Genomic DNA, 22,446 nt, shown 5'->3' with positions numbered 1-22,446 from the left:
CCCTGAATTTCACCCCACACCAGGGACAGGATCGATCCTGAGCCATTCCATTTGAAATGGTAAGGGAAATGGTAACTCTTTGAGGTTGGTGATCTTGGGGCCACCCAAGGTTACAGGTATGTGGCCTTGACTGTGTCCCTGGCCCTCAGGTGCCCATTCCCCACCCCCTCCCCCATGCTCTGAGGGAAGAGCCTGAGCCAACGGCACCAACTGGGACTGTGAAATAGAAGAGGCAAAGTGGAAGGGGGTGGGATGGCCACTGTGCCCTGGGAGCAGGAGGGGCAAGCAGGCCACACGCAGACCAAGCACATGTCGCCTCAGGTGGCCACGCCTCGAAGGCTGGACTTTGGCTGACTTGGACAGGCAGGCGAGCCAGGCTGTGCCCAGCAAGCCCAAGGTGCCCGGGCTTGCTCAGTCATAGTCACAGCCACCACCACCATGCCAGGGAGGACCTGGGAGCTGTGCCTGCTGCTGCTGCTGGGGCTGGGGCTGAGGTCCCAGGAGGCCCTACCCCCACCCTGTGAGAGGTAGGGGTGTGGGGAGGGCAGTGGGGGAGGATGGCAATAAGAGAGAGGCTGGGATGAGAGCTCAGGCTCTGGGGTCAGCACTTCAGAGGGGAAGAAAGGGAATATAAAGGAAGGAAAGAGTAGGGAAGAGAAGAAAATGAGGGTTTCTGTGTAGCAGGCTCTGTGCTGGGCACTGGATCTGCAGTCCTTTTTTTATTAGAGTCTTGCTCTGTTGTCCAGGTGGAATGCAGGGGCACGATCTCCACTCACTGCAGCCTAGACTTCCTGGGTTCAAGGGATTTTGCTGCCTCTGCCTCCTGAGTAGCTGGGATCACAAGAGTACACTACCACAACTGGCTAATTTTTTTTGTATTTTTAGTAGAGATGGGGTTTCACCATGTTGGCCAGGCTGCCCTCAAACTCCTGACCTCAAGTGATCCACCTGCATTGGCCTCCCAAAGTGCTGGGATTACAAGCGTGAGCCACTGTGTCTGGCCAGGACCTGCAGTCCTGACACCAGGTGCAGCTGCCTGAGCCTGGCCTGAGCTCCAAGAGCCTGCTGACTGAAGCCCACTCTCCCTCCCTCTCCTCCTCCACGCTGCCCCTCGAGCTATGCAGGCTTCTCAGGATTGTTCTAGCAAACGTTCTGCTCCAGCTTCCTAGCCTGGGTATGAGAGGTGGCCTAAGGGCCTGAACACAGCACCCGGGCTTAAGCCCTGACCCTGAAACTCTCTCTGTGACACAGGGCAGGTCAAAGCTCTTTCCTGAGCCTGAGTTTCCACCACCAGGGACAGAGATGAGCCAGCCTATCCTGCCTCCTGGACTCAGGCAATGTCCACCCTTCATTCCACATGGATTTATGGAGCTGTGGCCACATCAGTCACTTTACCAGCTCCTGCAAGAACAATAATAAGAGAAGCAAAGCAGGAACAGAAGCACAGTTTGAAGTACAGCAAAGTTAGGGACCTGCTGGTTGTGGGTGAGCAGAGGGTGTATTAGTGAAGATAGGGAGGGCCGGGCACAGTGGCTCCCAATATTTTGGGAGGCCGAGGCAGGCAGATCAACTGAGGTCAGGAGTTCGAGACCAACATGGTGAAGCTCCATCTCTACTAAAAATAAAACATTAGCCAAATGTGGTGGCACATGCCTGTAGTCCCAGGTACTTGGGAGGCTGAGGCGGGAGAATCACTTGAACCCGGGAGACGGAGGTTGCAGTAAGCCGAGACTGTGCCACTGCACTCTAGCCTGAATGACAAGAGTGAGACTCCATCCCCCACCAAAACAAAAACTTAAAATGTTTTGGCGGGAGGCGTGAAAAAAGTAAAAAAAAGAGAAGATAGGAGGAAAGGTGTCTCTGAGGAGGTGATGTGTGAGCAGAATTGCAGCAGGAACCATCACTGAACTGATCTTGGAGAGGACAGTCCAGGCAGGGAAACGGCCGTGCAGAGGCCCTGAGGCGCTGTTCAGGGATTGGGAAGCCGGCCTGTGTGACTGGGGCAGAGTGGGAACAGGTCCAGAGAGAGGGTCAGGTCTGGGCTTGGGCTCCAGTGCTAGGACTAGGGACGGAGAGAAGGGGTTCAATAGGGGTGTGTGTTACAGGGAGGGGTGACGGTGCTTGCCCATGACAACTGTGGAGTATGAAGGGGAAAAGTGTGCTGGGATAATTAATAGCTTTTGTCCTGAAGTCTTGTGTCTGTAATGAGGACTTCAGAGAGGCTGGGTGCTCCAGTGTTTTCTCAAGCATTAGGCTGTTTGCCAAATGTAGGAGAAGATGACTTTATTGGTGTTCCCTAAGACCAACCTCAGGCCAGTGACTTACTAATACTTCCCAAATGGTTATAGCATGATTACGGTTTCTTATAGTGAAAGGATACACATTAAAGCCATCAAGTAAAATATTGTAGGGCCCAGTCCAGGAGAAAATAAGCTCAATCTTCCAGTTTTTCCTCTCCCAGTGGATTTATATGGACAGCACTTGGTTCTTCCAGCAGTGGTGTGTGACAGCACACATGAAGTACTGCCAGCCAAGGAAGCTGACCTGAGTCTTGGTGTCCAGTGTTTTTATTGGAGGTCAGTGATGGAAGCATGGACTATGCATGTGGCTGACCTCAGTTACTCACTCTCCAGGTCTCCAGAGGTCAAACTGATACTGGGTGGCCAAAAGCCCCTGCCACAAATCACATTATTAGCATCAAATATCTGGCATGGCCCAAGGCCCCAGAAAAACAAAGACTTACCAGGCAGCATATTTCAGTAATTTAAATCTTTTCTCTCAGGGCTGGTCACAGGCCAGAACTTTCTCTGAAATGTGCAGGGTTTGAACACGGCAGACCTGCTGAGTCAGTCGTTTCATGCACGAGCCACTTCTCCACTTCTGGTATAATAAAGAATTCATTTTGTCTTTGTCCTGGGTTCCTCCAAGGTAACCTCTAACTTCCTGGAATCTCTCAAGTCATAGAAGCGTCTTTGTTATTCATAGTGGTCTTTGATTGCTTTTTTTTTTTTTTGAGACAGAGTCTAGCTCTATTGCCCAGGCTGGAATGCAATGGTGAGATCTTGGCTCACTGCAACTTCTGCTTCCAGGGTTCAAGTGATTCTCCTGCCTTAGCCTCCCAAGTAGCTGCAGCCATAGGCACGTGCCACCACGCCCGGCTAATTTTTATATTTTTAGTAGAGATGGAGTTTCCCCATGTTGGTCAGGCTGGTGTCGAACTCCTGACCTCAAGTGATCCTCCCGCCTTGGCCTCCCAAAGTGCTGGGATTATAGGCATGAGCCACCACACCCAGCAGCATTTTTATATTCTCTCAATCTCATTGTAGTGCCCATCAGGGCTTCAGCAGTTGCTTTTGGTACCACAGTGCAGGACTAGAGGTTGTAATTCCACTGCCAGAATCTAAACTTGGCCCGTCTTTCACTTTCAGTTTGGCTATTAGAGATAAAAATCTATAGGGATTGTATATTTGCTTTTCTTCTAAGTAGTATACATTTCCTTATGCACATGGGTTAACTCCCCAAAAGTTAGATATCAATCATCTCTAAGTTCCATTGGTCACTTTTACCTCCAATAACTGATTGCAGTATGACTGCGCTTCACACCATGGGTGACCCTGTAGCCACTCAAGAATGAAAGGTTTCTCTTCCTCTGCCCTTTTGTCTTTTCTCTTCCCAACCCGCATGTTTCAGTGAGTCAGGGTCATTCTAGTAAATCCACACGAACTGCAATACTGCAGTTTAATCCTGGCACTAACCATAGGGAGTTAGCGCAGAATCCACACCCAGGTTCAGGGCACAGTCCTGAGTGAGACGGCCTTACCTCTGACACTAGCCACAAGTTCAGGGGTCTCCAGGCCACCTGCACTTCTAACCAAGTGACTATAAATTTAGGAGTTCCCATAACTCTTTCAGATTTGATAATTTGCTAGAACAACTCACAGTACTCTGAAAAGCTTATGGTTATACTTAGGGATATAGCTTTATTATAAGAATACAAGCCAGAGTCAGCCAAATGAAAGGCCACATGGGGCAAGGTCTAGAGGGGCCTGAATGCAGAGCTTCTGTGTCCTTTCCCCATGGATCAGGATGTTTCCCCTCCTGGCTCATAAATGTGTTCACCAACCAGGACTTGGTATTTTTTTGTTTTATTTGTTTGTTTGTTGACACAGGGTCTCACTCTGGGCTCACTCCAGCCCAGGCTGGAGTGCAGTGGTGCAATCTCAAATCACTGCAACCTCTGCCTTCCAGGTTCAACCAATTCTCGTGTCTTAGCCTCCTGAGTAGCTGGGATTACAGGCATGTACCACCATGCCCCGCTAATTTTTGGCATTTTTAGTAGAAACAGGGTTTGTTTGTTTTTTTACCATGTTGGCCAAGCTGGTCTCAAACTCCTGGCCTCAAGTGATCCATCTACCTCAACCACCCAAAGTGTTGGGATTACAGGCAAGAGCCACTGTGCCCAGCTTACCAACCAGGACTTTGGAGTCCAGAGTTTTTACTGGGGTTTCATGACATAGACACGATTGATTGAATCATTAATCATGTAATTCAACTCGATCTCCAGCCCCTTCCCCTCCCTGAAGGTTGAGAAGTTGGGCTGACATCATGTGGACTAAAGCCCCAACCCTCTAAACACATGCTTGGCCTTTCTGGCATGGCCTGCCTTCATGTGGAGTCATCTTGTTAGCTGAAGCTATCTAGGAACCCACCATAAGTCACCTTATTAACAAAAGCTATCAGGAGCCTGGGCAACATGGCAAAATCCCATCTTTACAAAAAATAAAAAATTAGCCAAATGTGGTGGCACACACCTGTAGTCCCAGCTATTCCGGAGGCCAAGGTAGGAGGATCATCTGAGCCCAGAGGTTGAGGCTGCAGTGAGCCATGACTGCACCACTGCACTCCAGCCTAGGTGACAGAGGGAGTGGTCCCTGATTGCTTTTTTTTTTTTTTCTTGAGACGGAGTCTAGCTCTGTCACCTGGGCTGGGGAGTGCAATGGAGAGATCTTGGCTTACTGCAACTTCTGCCTCCTAGGTTCAAGTGATTCTCCTGCCTCAGCCTCCCAAGTAGCTGGGACTACAGGCATGCACCACCATGCCCAGCTAATTTTTGTATTTTTAGTAGAGATGGGGTTTCTCCATGTTGGTCAGGCTGATGTCGAACTCCTGACCTCAGGTGATCCGCCTGCCTCAGCCTCCCAAAATGCTGGGATTACAGGCATGAGCCACTGCGGAGGGAAATTCTGTCTCAAAAAAAAGAAAAAAAGAATATAAAAATGCGAGAGTCAATGGGATTAAAGTGAAAGTTCGGATGAAAAGTTGAATGTTGGACCAGGCACAGTGGCTCACGCCTGTAATGCCAGCACTTTGGGTGGCTGAGGCAGGCGGATGAACTGAGCTTGGGAGTTCAAGACCAGCTTGACCAACATGGTAAAACCCCATCTCTACTAAAAATACAAAATTAGCTGGGTGTGGTGGTGCATGCCTTTAATCCCAGCTACTCAGGAGGCTGAGGCAGGAGAATCTCCTGAACCTGGGAGGTAGAGGTTGCAATAAGCCGAGATTGTGCCACTGCACTCCAGCCTGGACAACAAGAACGAAACTCTGTCTCAAGAAAAAGAAAGAAAGAAAGAAAGAAAGAAAGAAAGAAAGAGAGAGAGAGAGAGAGAGAGAGAGAAAGAAAGAAAGAAAAGTTGAATGTTTAAACAATCTTTATGTGAAGCACTTGCCTCTCCTTCAGCTGAATGTTTTATGGGAATGGATATTATGTCTGACTGGGAAACAGTTTTGCTACCCAGCATTGTAAAACCAAAACCTGCTGGTGTTATCTTAATGGCGGCACAGATAAGAATTCGAGGTTGATGGGATTAAAGGGAATGTTTGGGAAAAAATGGTATGTGCTTCAACAGGTTTTATGTGGAGTGCTTGCCTCTCTTCTACCTGAATATATTACAGGGATGGATATTGTATCTGACCAGGAAACATTTCCACTACCTAGTATTGTAAAACAGAAGGCATGGAAATCCACTCATCAAGCAATATTTAAATTTTTTTTTTTTTAGAGGCGGAGTTTCACCATGTTGTCAGGTTGGTCTCGAACTCCTGACCTAGTGATCCACCCACCTCAGCCTTCCAAAGTACTGGGATTACAGGCATGAGCCACCGTGCCCAGCCATCAAGCAATATTGATTGGACATTCCAAAAGGGACAAATAAGATTGCCCAAGTCCACACAGATTACTAGCCTTCTCTGGAGCATAGACTGGACTTTAAAGCAAAAGCCTTAGAGCACCTCCTGGCACGACTGCTGAGACTTTGAACTAGAGAATTTCCATGTGAGAGGTAATTATTAGCTTGCTATCAGACATTATTTGAAATTGCCCCTATGACTGAAGGATGTAAGATAATCTTGAAACCTGAAATACCTATAATATCTTGGGTGATGTTGGAGAAATGCTCTCAGAGAGTGGGCAGGGCCCAGAAGAGTTCTATAATGAAATGGAAATGGCTGGATGCAGGAACAAGCTCCTAGGGGAATGCAGAGTTATTCAGTATATTCAAGAGCAGGTAGACTCCTTTCCCTTAGGACCGACTTTGGATCCACTCAAGGAGTTGTTAGATTCTATTGCCAATAGGACGGTGACCTATTGACAGCTCTCGATTGACCAACAAAGAGCTGTTTGGTTTATGGATGGCAGTCGCAAGGTGAATGAACAGACTACTGTTTGGAAGGTTGTCATTCTGATCAAAGAAGGCAAAACAAATCAGCTCTGTGGGCTGAGCTGCATACTGTTTAGGTTCTTACTAACTCTTGGACCGTGGCCAATGGCCTGGCCATATGGTCAGGCAGAAGGACAATGTCTATATGGAAATCACAACAGGAATTTTAGAGTGCATTAAAGCAGGATATGTTGATGTCCATTAGAAGAACCCCTTTCCAGGGTCAGAAAGTAAGTGGGGCAGCAAGCAGGAGGCATCCCTGTGTGCTCGCTTGAGGTGGCCACCTGTGTTCATGAAATGAATGGACACTGGGGGGCAGCAGCCATGCAGACAGGGGCTGAATCTAGACCTAGTCATCTTGTTCCCCTCGAGGCACAAAATGCTAGTATTTTTCTGTCTGCCAAAAAGAGAAAGACTGCACATGGCTGTGGAAGATTACCTTGGAGGGAAGGCCCTGCATGTAGCTGGCAAGGTGAGCTGATGCTGGTAGGCCTGGAGGCCACAGATGGGTCCTGACAAGAGTAGACACTGGTTCTGAACTGGGCTTTGCATGACCAGTGATAGATGCAAATGCCCAAAATACTGACACTGTCAAAGGGTCAGAACAAAAGATACCCCACCAATTTGAACCACTGAGTTACATTTCTTCAGATCAAGAAACACTTTCATCTTCAGAGTACCGGTTCAATAGAGAATTGGAATGGGCAGTTGAAACATGCTATCTAAAACAGCAGGGAATAAGGGTATGAAAGGCTGGCTTACACGCCTACACAAGTATGTGCTCACACTCAACGTAAGGGGGCTCAAGGAGGCTCATTGCCCCTATTAGATTCTTCTGCTTCTCTGGAAGTTATTAGGGAAGAGGGGCCGGGGGACGATGACCAGCAATTCTTCCCACGTGGTATGACTATACCATTTTCTTTCTTCCCCACATTATCTAAACTTTCTTTTTTCCAGCTGATTCAGTGGTTCCAGTAAATCCCAGTGGTCCCAGGACTGCAGAATCATAGGATAAGAGTAGTTTACACACCACAGTTCCCGTGTTGTGATATTCTGTGGGTTTTCTGTGTGCTTACTATTACCAGTGAGTTTTGTACCTTCAGGTGATTTCTTTTGTTTTGTTTTGTTTTTTTGAGGTGAAGTCTCACTCTGTCACCCAGGCTAGAGTGCAGTGGCGCCATCATGGCTCACTGCAATCTCCATCTCCCAGGTTCAAGTGATTCTCATGCCTCAGCCTCCCAAGTAACTAGGATTACAGGCATGCCACCATGCCAAGCTAATTTTATGTATTTTTAGTAGAGACGGGGTTTCACCACGTTGGCCAGGCTGGTCTCAAACTCCTGTCCTCAAGTGATCCGCCTGCCTCAGCCTCCCAAATTGCTGGGATTATAGGCATGAGCCACTGCACCCAGAGATCATTACCTTTTTTTTTGAGACAGGGTCTCACTCTGTCACCCAGGCTGAAGTGCAGTGGTGGGATCTCAGCTCACTGCAATCTCCACCTCTCTAGTTCAAGCAATTCTCCCACTTCAGCCTCCTGAGTAGCTGGGACTACAAGTGCGTGTCACCATACCTGGCTAATTTTTTTGTATTGTTTGGTAGACACAAGATTTTACCATGTTGGTCAGGCTGGTCTTGAACTCCTCAAGTGTTCCTCCGACCTCGGCCTCCCAAAGTGCTGGGATTCCAGGCATGAGCCACCTCGCCCGGCCCAGGTGGTTTCTTATTGCGCATCAACATCCTTTTCTTCTTCTTTTTTTTTTTTTTGAGACGGAGTTTCCCTCTTGTTACCCAGGCTGGAGTGCAATGGCGCGATCTTGGCTCGCTGCAACCTCCGCCTCCTGGGTTCAGGCAATTCTCCTGCCTCAGCCTCCTGAGTAGCTGGGATTACAGGCATGCGCCACCATGCCCAGCTAATTTTTTGTATTTTTAGTAGAGACGGGGTTTCACCATGTTGACCAAGATGGTCTCCATCTCTTGACCTCGTGATCCACCCGCCTTGGCCTCCCAAAGTGCTGGGATTACAGGCGTGAGCCACCGCGCCCGGCCAACATCCTTTTCTTTCTGATCGAAGTACACTACATTTCTTGTAGGACAGTTCTGGTATTGATGACAACCTTCAGCTTTTGCTTGTCTGGCAGTCTTTTATTTCTCCTTCATGGTTGAACGATATTTTCACCAGGTACCCTATTCTAGAGTAAAAGGTTTTTTTCTTCAGCACTTTAAATATGTCATGCCATTCTCTCCTGGATGTAGGCTTTCCGCTAAGAAGTCTGCTGCCAGATGTACTGGAACTGCATTGTATATTATTTGTTTCATTACTCTTGCTGCTTTTAGGATCCGTTCCTTATCCTTGACCTTTGGGAGTTTGATTATTAAATGCCTTGAGGTAGACTTCTTTGGGTTAAATCTGCTTGGTGTTCTATAGCCTTCTTGTTCTGGATATTGATATCTTTCTCTAGGTTTGGGAAGTTCTCTGCTATTATCTCTTTGAATAAACTTTCTGTCCCTCTCTCTTTCTCTGCCTCCTCTTGAAGTCCAATAACTCTTAGATTTGCCATTTTGAGGCATTTTGATTGTATTTTCTTTTCTTTTTTGAGACAGAGTTTTGCTCTTGTTATCCAGGCTTGAGTGCGATGGCACAATCTCAGCTCACTGCAACCTCTGCCTCCTGGGTTCAAGCAATTCTCCTGCCTCAGCCTCCCGAGTAGCTGGGACTACAGGCTTGCACCACCATGCCCAGCTAATTTTTGTATTTTTAGTAGAGACGGGGTTTCACCATGTTGACCAGGATGGTCTCGATCTGTTGACCTCATGATCCACCTGCCTGGGCCTCCCAAAGTGCTGGGATTATAGGCGTGAGCCACCACACCCGGCCCATTTTGATTGTATTTTCTAAATCCTGTAGGCATGCTTGTGTTTTATTCCTTTTTCTCTTGTCTTCTCTGATTGTGTATCTTCAAATAGCCTGTCTTCAAGCTCACTAATTCTTTCTTCTGCTTGATCAACTCTGCTATTAAAGGACTCTGATGCATTCTTCAGTATGCCAATTGCATTTTTCAGCTCTAAGATTTCTTGCTTGATTCTTTTCAACTATTTTAATCTCTTGGTTAAATTTATCTGCTAGGATTCTGAATTTGGACTGCAGATACAAATGCAAGAGGCAGCAATTATCCCTAAGCAAGAAAATGTGACTATATTCTTAAAATTTTGGCTGGGCACAGTGGCTCACGCCTATAATCCCAGCACTTTGGGAGGCCAAGGCTGGTGTATCACAAAGTCAGGAGTTTGAGACCAGCCTAGCCAACATGGTGAAACCCTATCTCTAATAGAAATACAAAAATTAGCCGGGCGTGGTGGCATACGCCTGTAATCCCAGTTACCTGGGAGGCTGAGTCAGGAGAATCGCTTGAACCTGGGAGGTGGAGGCTGCAGTGATCCAAGATTGTGCCATTGCACTCCAGCCTGGGTGACAAGAGCAAGACTCTGTCTCAAAAAAAAAATAAATAAATAAAATAAAAATAACTTTTATGTGAGAATTCTTAAGGGTCTTTTGGGGCATGTTGTGCCTCCACCTCATCTAGCAAAAATGGGGCTAACAATGAATACAAATATATTGCCTACTGCTCAAGATAGCTTACTAGTTCTGTACCTATGTAAGCCTGCCCTATATGAATGGGAGTGAACTAAAGGAGAAGCATTTACAAGACAAGTGTTTCTACCTGCAATCTGGATAAACACAGTGGCCTAACCCAATGTCCTTTCCAAAGGGGGAAAAGTTTGGGTATAAATTGAGAGCGAGGTGTAGTAGCTGGGAATAAATGAATAAATCAATGCATTAATAAGAAATGCAATGAGGGAAGTACACTTTTACATTAATGCTTAGAAAGAAGATCAGAGAAACGATATTTCCTCTTAGTACAATTACACTTGATGCCTGAAAGGGGGAAGCCATATTTTTGCCAAGACCACTCCTGCTTTGGAACCTGACAAGATCAAAAAGGAACCTGCAAGCCTGAGTGGCCTGATACTGGGAGACATTTTGTCATATGATCTGGTGATGAACTGGACTAATTATTAATGTCAATGGGACTCTAGTAATGTGTGAACATCTTTTTACTCTTATTTTTCAGGTTATAGCTACCAAAGTGCAATATGATAAAACACTGGCATTGCTGGCAAGATTATAATACTAATATTCAGGGTCACATGAATTGGAAAATTGAGCTAAAAGCTTCCCATCTCCACTTCCACACTAGTTCCTGTAAATTTTCGGCATACTCATGTTGATATTATTTCTTTATCTGTTACAAAAATGCTATAACAAATGCAGTTGCTCGGGAAAGTATAATTGTTTTGCTACAAGGGATCTATGGGTAAAGGCTAGGGACTGGACTGTTGTATAATAAAAAGAGTTTGTCTGTTCTTTGACCCAGGTTGCTGGGAAGTAACTTCTAAGCTCCTGGAATTTCTCAAATGATAGGTGTGTCTGTATTCATGGTGAGGCTTTAGATAGATTATACTAACTAGCTGACTCAGGACGAGGATTGGACATGCCAGAAAGACCAAACTGTGTGTTTGGAGAAGTGGGGTTTTGAGCCAAGTGATATCAGCCCCAACTCCCAATCTCTGGGTAGGGGAGTAGAACTGGATATTGATTTCTTTTTTCTTTTTTTTTGAGACTGAGTCTTACTCTGTTGTCCAGGCTGGAGTGCAGTGGCATGATCTCGGCTCACTGAAACCTCCACCTCCCTGGTTCAAGCAATTCTCATGCCTCAGCCTCCTGAGTAGCTGGGATTACAGGTGCCTGCCACTACGCCCAGCTAATTTTTTTGTATGTTCAGTAGAGACCATGTTTCACCATGTTGGCCAGGCTGGTCTCGAACTCTTGACTTCAGGTGATTCACCTGCCTTGGCCTCCGGGATTACAGGTGTGAGCTACCACGCTCAGCCTGGAGATTGATTTCTTTCTTTTTTTAAATGTTTTTAATTTTTTTTTTGAGACGGAGTTTTGCTCTTACCCAGGCTGGAGTGCAATGGCGCGATCTCGGCTCACCACAACCTCCGCCTCCTGGGTTCAAGCAATTCTCCTGCCTCAGCCTCCCGAGTAGCTGGGACTACAGGCGTGTGCCACCATGCCCAGCTAATTTTTGTATTTTTAGTAGAGAGGGGGTTTCACCATGTTGACCAGGATGGTCTCGATCTCTTGACCTCAGGTGATCCGCCCACCTTGACCTCCAAAGTGCTTGGATTACAGGCGTGAGCCACCACACCCGGCCTTCATCTGGTTTTGGTATCAGAGTAATACTGGCTTCGTAGATTGAGTTTGGAAGTATTTCCTCCTCCTCTAATACATCTTTTTCTCAACATGCTTCTCCTTGTTAAAAGTAAATTTGTAGGGCGGGTGTGGTGGCTCACGCCTGTAATCCCAGCACTTTGGGAAGCCAAGGCAGCCGGATCATCTGAGGTCAGGAGTTGGAGACCAGCTTGGCCAACATGGTGAAACCTTGCCTCTATTAAAATACAAAAATTAGCCAGGCACGGTGGTACATACCTGTAATCTCAGCTACTCGGGAGGCTGAGCATGAGAATTGCTTGAACCTGGGAGGCGGAGGTTGTATGAGCTGAGATTGCACCACTGCACTGCAGCCTGGGCAACAGAGTATGACTCAGTCTCAAAAAAATAAATAAATAAATAAATTTGTAAGGGATAAAAGGCTTGAAAGTAGAAAAAAAGTATTAATAAATTCAGCTTGTCCATGATGGGGGAACCTATCTCCCTTAGAGCCTTTTCTATCTCATGGGCCAATGTTTATTCTACCATGTATACTGTGGCGATTTTGTATTAAAGGCCTGTGTGTAGTTAGGATACATGTTTTGTACCCGGAATTTGTGAGTTCCCCATACTGGGGTTAGATGGGTGGTTGTCACACCTAGGTGTAGTTAGTTTGAGAATGCCAGAAGGCCTCCCATAGCCTTCCTTGTCTCAGCATGGGGCTGTTCCCAGAAGAATTTGGACATATCATGGGTTGTCTACTGCTTTAATATTATAAGAAACCCATTTGGGCTGGGCATGCTGACCCACACCTGTAATCTCAACACTTTGGGAGGCCAAGCCAGGAGGATCATCACTTGAATCCAGTAGTTCAAGACCAGCCTGAGCAACATACTGAGACCCTGTCTCTACAAAAACTTGAAAAAAAATTAGCTGGGCATGCTGGCATGTGCCTGTCTGTAGTCCCAGCTACTCAGGAGGCTGAGGTGGGAGAATCACTTGGGCCTGGGAGATGGAGGTTACAGTGAGCTGTGATTGCACCACTGCCCTCCAGCCTGGGTGACAGAGCAAGCCCTTGTCTAAAAAAATTTTAAAAAACACATTTTTTTTTCTATTCTGTTTAACAGCTTTTCATCCACAAAAACAAGAGTGATCTGCATTTGTGCATGGAGCTCATTGTGACAGGCTGTCTTGTCATGCTGCTGCTGTATTTCGTTCATTTTAACCGGAGACCTCTCTAAGCATTCAGTGATCAAGGTTTACAGTTACACAGTGATTAGTCTGCCAGGAGTTGTAAATCACACAACCCAAAGGCCCCAAAATGAGAAGTTCCTGGAAATTCCTTCCCAAATGGTATCCTTCGTAGTAGATGTAACCTGAAAACTAAGGTCAAAAGTCTCTGACACATGGCTAGCGTTACATTCACTTGTCAGCAATTAATGCAGCTCATCATTGTATCATATGGCCAAATCTCTGAGCAGTGCCACTCAGGTTTACAGGCTGCCATTTGACCTTGTGAGGTCCCAAAAGCAGAAGTCGTCTTGTCAAATGCATGGCTTCCCCCTTTCAGGCATCTGGTATAATCATGCTAAGAGGCAATCTTACTCTCTTGTTTCAAGTCTTTCCAGGCACCAATGGGATATTGGATTTCCGTCATTGCATAACCCATTTACTCATTCCTTTACTCTCAGCTACTGTGTCTCTTCCTCACCATCTGTCATTGATTTTTTTTTTTTTTTTGAGATGGAGTCTCACTCCATTGCCCAAGATGGAGTGCAGTGGTGTGATATCAGCTCGCTGCAACCTCCAACTCCTGGGTTCAAGCAATTCTCCTGCCTCAGCCTCCCAAGTAGCTAGGATTACAGGCACCCATCACACCAAGCTAATTTTTGTATTTTTAGTGGAAACAGCATTTTGCCATGTTGGCCAGGATGGTCTCTAACTCCTGACCTCAAGTGATCCACCTACTTCAGCCTCCCAAAGTGTTGGGATTACGGGCGTGAGCCACTCTGCCTGGTCTTTTGTTTTGTTTTGTTTTGTTTAAAGACAGAGTCTTGCTCTCTCCCAGGCTGGAGTACAGTGGCATGTTCTCGGCTCATTGCAAACTCCGCCTCCTGGGTTCTCCTGCCTCAGCCTTCCAAGTAGCTGGGATTACAGGCATGTGCCACCATGCCTGGCTAATTTTTGTAGTTTTAGTAGATGGGTTTCACTATATTAGCCAGGCTAGTCTTGAACTCCTGACCTCAAATGATCCACCCGTCTCAGCTTCCCAAAGTTCTAGGATTACAGGTGTGAGCCACCGTGCCTGGCTAGAGCACACACTTTTGAAGGTGTGTAAGCCACCCCTTCATGCTTTTATCTCCCCAACTTTAGACAGCAAATGTTTCAACTATCTGTTCCAGTTCTCTACCAAAGTGTTACTCTGAGGGTGTATGCAACACCATATGTGCATTTAATGTGGTATTGCTTGGCCCATTTTGGATACTAGGAGCTGTCAATTGTGTTCTTTGATCTGAAGAAATGTAACTTGGTGGTCCACATTGGTACAGTATCTTCTGTTCTAATATAGCATCTTGCAGTATTTTGCACATTTGCATCTATAACCAGATATGCAAAGCCACTTTAATGTGCCGCTTAAATTTCCATAGGCTAAGCTGGGAGTGGTGGCGCATGCCTGTAATCCCAACACTTTGGGAGGCCAAGGTAGGTGGATCATGAGGTCAGGAGATTCAAGACCATCCCGGCTAACAAGGTGAAACCCCATCTCTACTAAATATACAAAAAATTAGCCAGGCGTGGTGGCATGTACCCGTAGTCCCAGCTACCCAGGAGACTGAGACAGGAAAATCTCTTGAACCCGGCAGGTGGAGGTTGCAGTGAGCCGAGATCATGCCGCTGCACTCCAGCCTGGGTGACAAACTGAGACTCTGTCTCAAAAAAAAAAAAAAGAAAAAATTTCCATAGGGTTATACCCCAGGTGGGCCACCCTTTAGTAGTTGAGTTTTTCACAGCCCATCTGCCAGGCCATTGGCTACTGCGACGAGTCAGTAAAAACCCAAACACAGGGGCTTTACCATTCGAGTCTTCGAGTCTTCTTTTTTTTTTTTTTTGAGACAGTCTCACTCTGTCACCCAGGCTGGAGTACAGTGGTGCAATCTCAGCTCACTGCAACCTCCATTTCCCGAGTTAAAGTGATTCTCATGCCTCAGCCTCCTAAGTAGCTGAAACTACAGGCACGTGCCACCATGCCTAGCTAACTTCTGTATTTTTAGTAGAGATGGGGTTTCACCATGTTGGCCAGGATGGTCTCAATCTCCTGACCTCGTGATCTGCCCACCTCGGCCTCCCAAAGTGCTGGGATTACAGGCATGAGCCACCACACCCAGCCATCATTTCGAGTCTTCTATTACTGCAAGGAAAACAGCATGTAATTCAGTCCACTGAGCTGATTTGTTCTTACCTTCTTCAAAGATTTTCTATCCTCAGTCAGAGTGCAAAGGCCTTTCAGATAAGATACTGTCTGTATACCCATAAACCAAGCAGCTTTTTCTTGTTCAACCGAGAGCTGTTCATAGGGCCCCTCCTATGTGGCACTAGGATCCATCAGCTCCTTGGTGTTTCCAAAGTTGGCCCTAGGGAGAAAGAGGCTTCCTGCTCATGAATACCATCAGCACCTCCTTGCATTCCCTGAGCAGCGCTGTTCCTGAATAAACCATTTCCATTTTATTCGGGAACTCTTCTGGGCACTGCCTTTGTCTCAGAGCGTTCCTCTGACATCACCCAAGACATTATGGGTATTTCAGGTTTCAGGATGATTTTGCGTCCTGCAGTCATGGAGGCAATCTCAGGAAACACCCAAGGGCCAGTTAGTAATTGTCTCTCAAATGGCCTATGCCATACACTGCGCCTGGAAATGTCCTGACCCAGTCTCAACCATCACCACTGGGTGCACCTCACCTAAGAGAGTTGAACTGATGTTTTGATTCAGCAGTTTAGGAACACACTTCGTGTAGACTCTAGAAAGGGACATTTCAGAACCTCCCAGGCTTCTGCCATAAGCCCTTCCAATCAAGTCTACACAGGGCCATTGTGCAGAGAATTGGCCGCAGCAGTATTCCAGTTTCTAACACGTCACTGATTAAGGCGTTAACCTCCCTTTGTCCACTAGCTATTCTATACCATCTCAAATTAGCAACCAGTGTGGGCTCAGGCAGTTGGACAGGTACTTTATTGCTCAAAGACCCTGCTTGTTCCCTCAGCCCTGTATGTCACTCCAACCCACATCCGCTCCCCCCCCAACACATACAGAGCCCTTGTCCAGCCGAGGAACATGCTTTGGCCAGACTGCCACAGACTCTAGCCTTCTCTTCTGTCCTAATGCAGCGGGGTGGTGGGGTGGTGACTTGACCTGCTCCTATCCTTATCTCTGCAGCGAGATTTACTGCCACGGGGAGCTCCTGCACCAAGTTCAAATGGCCAAGCTCTACCAGGATGACAAGCAGTTCGTGGACATGCCGCTGTCTGTAGCTCCAGGTGAAGCTCCTAGGGCTGAACCTCCTCTCCAAAGAAGGCAGGGGGGCAAGACCAAGCAGAGAGGCCCCTGTGATCAGGGAGTGGCTTGTGACACCTTGCTGACCCCTCCCTGCTGCCCACTCTCCAGAACAAGTCCTGCAGACCTTCACTGAGCTGTCCAGGGGCCACAATCACAGCATCCCCAGGGAACAGCTGCAGGCATTTGTCCAAGAACACTTCCAGGACAAGGGGCAGGAGCTGCAGCCCTGGACCCCTGCGGACTGGAAAGACAGGTATGACTCTGGGCATGGAACAAGAGAGGGTCCCTTCCAACCGAGCTGCCTCCCTGAACCCTGTGGGGCCTGTTTTTCCAGCCCCCAGTTTCTGCAGAAGATTTCAGATGGCAAACTGCGTGCCTGGGCAGGGCAGCTGCACCAGCTCTGGAAGAAGCTGGGGAAGAAGGTATCAGTGTCCTGGGCCTGGCCAAGGGGGCTGGAGAGAGGAATGTGCCTGGGGCCCACAGTGACTCCAGAGCACAGATCAGCTTTCCTTTTCTGAGAAACCAGTCCCTGGCCCCTGGGTCCTCAAATAGAAGCCCTCTAGAAAGAAATTCTGAGGGCTGAGCACCATGGCTCACGCCTGTAATCCCAGCACCCTGGGAGGCCAAAGTGGGCGGATCAGGAGGTCAGGAGATCAAGGCCAATCTGGCCAACATGGTGAAGCCCCATCTCTACTAAAAATACAAAAATTAGCCAGACATGGTGACAGGTGCCTGTAGTCCCAGCTACTCGGGAGGCTGAGGCAGGAGAATCGCTTGAACCTGGGAGGTGGAGATTGCAGTGAGCCAAGATCATGCTATTGCACTCCATCCTGGCGACAGAGCAAGACTCCGTCTCAAAAAACAAACAAACAAAAAAAACCCACAAAACTTCTGAGGTCAGAAAGGCAGCATTTACTTCTAAAGCCTCACCTCCTCCAGAAAGGCTCCCCAACCTTCCCAGGAAACCCCAGCCTGCCACCTCCAGGCTGCCCAGCACTGCCTCTGGCACCAGCGGGTAGATGTTCACTGCCTGCTGGGCTCTCTGCTCCCCTGAGCTCCTGGGCCAGGCCTCCATCTCAGGAGTAATCAGTGGTACTGCTGTGTGGGGCCGGGCCCTGTGCTCAGGCCCATCCTGTTTGCTCATCCACATCCCCTCACCTGGGGAAAGGGTTTGGGGTTTTATCCTTACCTGGCTCAGAGAATGGGGGTGATGGATCAATCCTCTGGGCCTGGCTTGGTGGTGGCAGCAGGGATGGGGAGTAGAGGGGAAATGGGGGGCTGGCACCTTCCTTATCCACCCAGCCTCCCCTGGGTTTTCATAATGACCACTGCTTGGTGGACACCTGCCTGGTGCCTGGCTGAATGGTTGGGACTGCTACCCAGCACCAAGTTGAGCCAGGAATCCTGAGGCCAGCAGGTGAGAGATGAGGACCCCAAGGCTCCCAGCAGCCAGGCCTTGATCATACGGCTGAGCAGCAGTGGAGCCAGAGCTGAGCCCGACTGCCTGGCTCCAAAGCCTGTGGCTCCCGGGGCCTCAGATCCCCCAGCCACCTGAATACTCTGCTTCCATGGGGATTCTAGGCTCCCCTTGCCTTCTCTCCTGACTCCAGATGAAGCCAGAGGTTCTCAGCCACCCTGAGCGGTTCTCTCTCATCTACTCAGACCATCCCTTCATTGTGCCTGGCGGTCGCTTTGTTGAGTTCTACTACTGGTGAGCGCCCAGTTCCGAGAGGCCACGGGGCCTGTGGGACTCGCAGTGGTGGAGAAACCCAGGGCTTAGCAGGGTGTTGAGCAGGGCAAGGTGCCCCACTGGCTGGTGTGCAGGGCAGAAGGAGGCAGTAGGGTGATGCCTGAGCTGCCCTTTCCCCAGGGACTCCTACTGGGTCATGGAGGGTCTGCTCCTGTCAGAGATGGCTGAGACGGTGAAGGGCATGCTGCAGAACTTCCTGGACCTGGTGAAAACGTGAGAGGGGGCCGGGCACCTCCAGACTAGGTGGGGAGGAGAGGAAGGTGTGCCACGGGCCTGGAGCTGGATTGCCTTGGTGCCAGTTGCTGGGCAGAGGGCATCTCAGCAGTCATTCCCCTTGGCAGCTACGGGCATGTCCCCAATGGTGGGCGTGTGTACTACCTGCAGCGGAGCCAGCCCCCACTCTTGACCCTCATGATGGATCGCTACCTGACTCACACCAATAACACCGCCTTCCTACAGTGGGTACCGCCCTCCCCACGCTGCTCTGCAGACCCACCCACGCTTCGGACCTCTCAGGGCTGGGGATGGACAGCGCGCCTGGGCTGACGTGCTGCCCACTTCACTCCAGGGAGAACATTGAGACACTAGCCTTGGAATTGGACTTTTGGACCAAGAACAGGACTGTCTCTGTGAGCGTGGGAGGAAAAAACTATCTCCTGAATCGCTATTATGTCCCTTACGGGGGACCCAGGTAAGGAACTGCAACAGCCCACCCCTCAATCTCTTACCTGCTCACTCTGGTTTGAGCATCACAGTGCTCTGGGCCAGAGGAGGAGTGACTTAGCCTGGCCTCTCAGATGGTGACATCAAGAGCCCTCTGCAATCCCAGGCTGTGGGGCCCAAAGGCAGCTGGATCAGGGTGGCTCAGCCTCCTCTTGACCACAGAGGGACTTAGCAGCTACCAGTGCCAGGCTGCCCACCTCCCCTCTTTGCCAGGCCGGAGTCCTACAGCAAAGACGCAGAGTTGGCCAACACCTTGCCGGAAGGTGAGCAGCGGCAGTGCAAGGGAGGGCTGGGGACAGGGCGGCTGCACACCTGCTGTGTCAGGCTCTGGTCCCCTGTCAACGGCTGCCTTATCCTGCAGCCGGGACTGGCTGGGTTCCCTGCTCTGTCCTCACAGGAGACTGGGAGGCTCTGTGGGCTGAGCTCAAGGCTGGGGCTGAGTCTGGCTGGGACTTCTCTTCACGCTGGCTCATCGGAGGCCCAAACCCCAACTCGCTTAGCAGCATCCGAACCAGCAAACTTGTGCCCGTTGACCTGAATGCCTTCCTATGTCAAGCAGAAGAGCTGATGAGCAACTTCTACTCCAGGCTGGGTGAGCACCCCAGGAGGGAAGGGGAATCAGGGAGCTTGGTTGCCTGCCTCAGGCTTGGCAATAGAACTGGAAGCAGGACCCTGGCGTGACAGACCTTCAGCAACCCAGCCTGTCGAGCCCTGCCCTAGTGGAAGCCTGCACTCACATTTGTGTACCAGACAAGAGGACGAATGGAGCCCACCCTAAGCTCCCTCTTCCTTCCTTTCTTTTTTCCTTTTTTTTTTTCTGAGATGGAGTTTCACTCTTGTTGCCCAGGCTGGAGTGCAATGGTGCAATCTCGGCTCACCGCAATCTCCACCTCCCAGGTTCAAGCGATTCTCCTGCCTTAGCCTCCCAAGTAGCCGGGATTACAGGCATGCGCCACCACACCCGGCCAATTTTTGTATTTTTAGTAGAGATGGGGTTTCACAACGTTGGTCAGGCTGGTCTCAAACTTCTGACCTCAAGATCCTCCTGCCTCGGCCTCCCAAAGTGCCAGAATTACAGGCCTGAGTCACCACACCCAGCTCCCCTCCCTTTCTTACTGTGAGACTCTCTAGGGTCTGTGAGTGGAACCCTAGTCCACATATCCAAAATCCTTCCCTCCCTCTGCCTCGGACAGCTGCCCTTGACCCCCTGAGAGCTAGGGGAATCCACATAGCTAGTGCACTTGGGAGGACAGACCCTGGGGACAGATCAGCACCAGTCGTTCCCTGGGAGCAGGGCGGGGCCCTGTGCTCAGGAAATTCCAGGACCTAGAGGCCTGAAATGTGCTGGGCTCCAAGTGGGCACATCCCCTCGGTCATCAGGGTGTCTCAGCTCTTGCAGAGAAACACAAAGGGAGGAGGCCAAGCTAGAGCCATGAAAGGCCTGGGGCCGGCACACAGGGCCCCGGCTGCCGGGACTAAAGGCGGCGCTGCCCCAGGGAACGAATCCCAGGCCATGAAGTACAGAACCCTGCGGGCACAACGCTTGGCCGCCCTGAACGCAGTCCTGTGGGATGAGGAGGCGGGTGCCTGGTTCGACTACGACCTTGAGAACAAGAAGAAGAACGGGGAGTTTTACCCATCCAACCTCACTCCACTCTGGGCCGGGTGTTTCTCTGACTCTGGCGTGGCGGACAAGGCTCTGAAATACCTGGAGGTAAGGGCACAGCAGGTGGCTCTGGCCCACTGCAGGCAGCACTGCCCCCTCCTGACCCTGAGCAGGACCTGCAGGGGAGGCCGCTCTGGTCGTGCCCCTTGTCCCAGCCTGCAGGTCCCGCCGCAGCCACCGGGGGGCAGCTGTGAGCCAAGAAGAGAAGGGCCAGGAAGGGGACATCTGGCTTCCTGCGGGGGCCCAGCGTCCTGGCTCCCAGTCCAGTCCCACCCACAGTCATGGGAATGTCTGGAATCTTCTAGGACAGCCAGATCCTGACTTACCAGTATGGGATCCCGACCTCTCTCCAGAAGACAGGCCAGCAGTGGGACTTCCCCAATGCCTGGGCCCCCCTGCAGGACCTGGTCATCAGAGGTAGGGAGGCAGGGCTGGGCATAGCCCAGGGCCCTCCCCAGGGTGTAGAGGTGGGCCTCCCAGGTGCTGGGGAGGCATGAACAAAAGACACAGGCCCCTTGTCCTCTCTCTTGCTCCTCTGCTCTCCTGGTCTCCACTTGGCAAACATTTATGTCCACCTGACCTGTCCAGTGCAATCAGTCCTGTTCACCCTTCAACTAGGGCCCTCAATTAAGGGCAGTTTGGCCCATGGTCTCATGAAGGAGGTCTTAGGGCCAGGCCTCTTTCCCTCCTTGGAGAGAGTAGGGTGCAGCCTGTGCTCTGTCTGGGATGGGGAATTGGAGGTTGAGTCCTGCCTGCGATGGGGTCTAGGCCTGGCCAAGGCAGCTTTACCTCGGGCCCAGGAAGTGGCTTTCCAGCTGGCTCAGAATTGGATCCGAACCAACTTTGATGTCTACTCACAAAAGTCAGCCATGTATGAGAAGGTGAGCTGGTCCAAGCCCTCCCTGTGCCCCACAGGGCGTCCCCGTGCTGAGGCTAGAGGGCCACACTTGGCAGGGCCCAGGGCCAGCACAGCTGGGACAGTGGCGGCGCTGAGTGGCCACTCCTGGGCACTGCAGGGGCTGCTGGGCACACAGAGCAGCCCCAGGAGCTCTGGTTTGTTGTCCCTGGGGTTGGGTGGGGTGGGGCAGTGCCTGACCTACAGACCACTCTCTTGTCCCCAGTATGACATCAGCAACGGTGGACAGCCCGGTGGGGGAGGGGAGTATGAAGTTCAGGTGAGCAGGCCTGGGGTGGGCTGGCCAACGCCCTACAGGGAACTCCTGGGCTCTGCTGCCCACGCCCCCCGGCCCTAGGCTCTAGTGTGCTCACCTGCATGTGGGCCAGGGGAGGAGCTGACTGGTGCTCCCCGGTGCCGCTGGGGCTAGGCAGGGTCAGTGTCCCTGGGGAGAGAGCCCACAGCCCCCACCAAGGGTTTGGGGCTTTCCCAGAGACTTGGCCCCACTGCCCTGCCTTTCCCAGGAAGGCTTTGGCTGGACCAATGGCGTGGTCCTGATGCTGCTGGACCGCTACGGTGACCGGCTGACCTCAGGGACCCAGCTGGCTTTCCTGGAGCCCCACTGCCTGGCAGCCGCCCTTTTGCCCAGCCTCCTGCTCAGCCTCCTGCCACAGTGACAGCCCTCCTCACCTGACCCCAGCTTCTGCCCCATTAAACCTCTGCGCCAGTTCCTGCCTTCTTCTGCCTCTTCATGCCCTCCTGCCTCCCAGCCTGTCCTCTGATCAGAGTGAAGTGGGGGGCAGGGTCATGACCTGGAGGTTCCAGCTCCCTCCTGGAACCTTGAATAGGGTGGCAATCCTGCTCTC

General features: G+C 50.2%; 1 protein-coding gene across 1 annotated transcript; it reads left to right on the top strand.

Moving 5' to 3' along the window:
* Nucleotides 1-409: 409 nt before the first annotated feature.
* Nucleotides 410-22,310, top strand: TREH (trehalase). The gene is made up of 15 exons (XM_012470384.2): nt 410-527; nt 16,427-16,527; nt 16,655-16,799; nt 16,881-16,968; nt 18,157-18,257; nt 18,417-18,509; nt 18,638-18,754; nt 18,865-18,987; nt 19,233-19,282; nt 19,417-19,611; nt 20,516-20,733; nt 20,991-21,102; nt 21,454-21,566; nt 21,807-21,860; nt 22,105-22,310. Exons 1-15 carry the CDS (start codon nt 439-441, stop codon nt 22,255-22,257), a joined length of 1,752 nt encoding a protein of 583 aa, XP_012325807.1. The 5' UTR covers nt 410-438; the 3' UTR covers nt 22,258-22,310.
* Nucleotides 22,311-22,446: the final 136 nt, after the last annotated feature.

Source organism: Aotus nancymaae, unplaced genomic scaffold, assembly GCF_030222135.1.
Source record: "Aotus nancymaae isolate 86718 unplaced genomic scaffold, 86718_ANA_hifiasm-v0.15.2.pri h1tg000012l, whole genome shotgun sequence".
NCBI classification, from domain to species: Eukaryota; Metazoa; Chordata; class Mammalia; order Primates; family Aotidae; genus Aotus; species Aotus nancymaae.
This window is presented reverse-complemented; position numbering and strand designations above follow the sequence as displayed.

What these genes read in the sequence shown, in the direction of transcription:
- TREH (XM_012470384.2), top strand. Translation starts at nt 439, where the DNA reads ATGCCAGGGAGGACCTGGGAGCTGTGCCTGCTGCTGCTGCTGGGGCTG. An exon ending in AGTCAGCCATGTATGAGAAG is followed by an intron (nt 21,567 to 21,806) that starts GTGAGCTGGTCC and finishes TCTTGTCCCCAG; the next exon opens with TATGACATCAGCAACGGTGG. An exon ending in GAGGGGAGTATGAAGTTCAG is followed by an intron (nt 21,861 to 22,104) that starts GTGAGCAGGCCT and finishes TGCCTTTCCCAG; the next exon opens with GAAGGCTTTGGCTGGACCAA.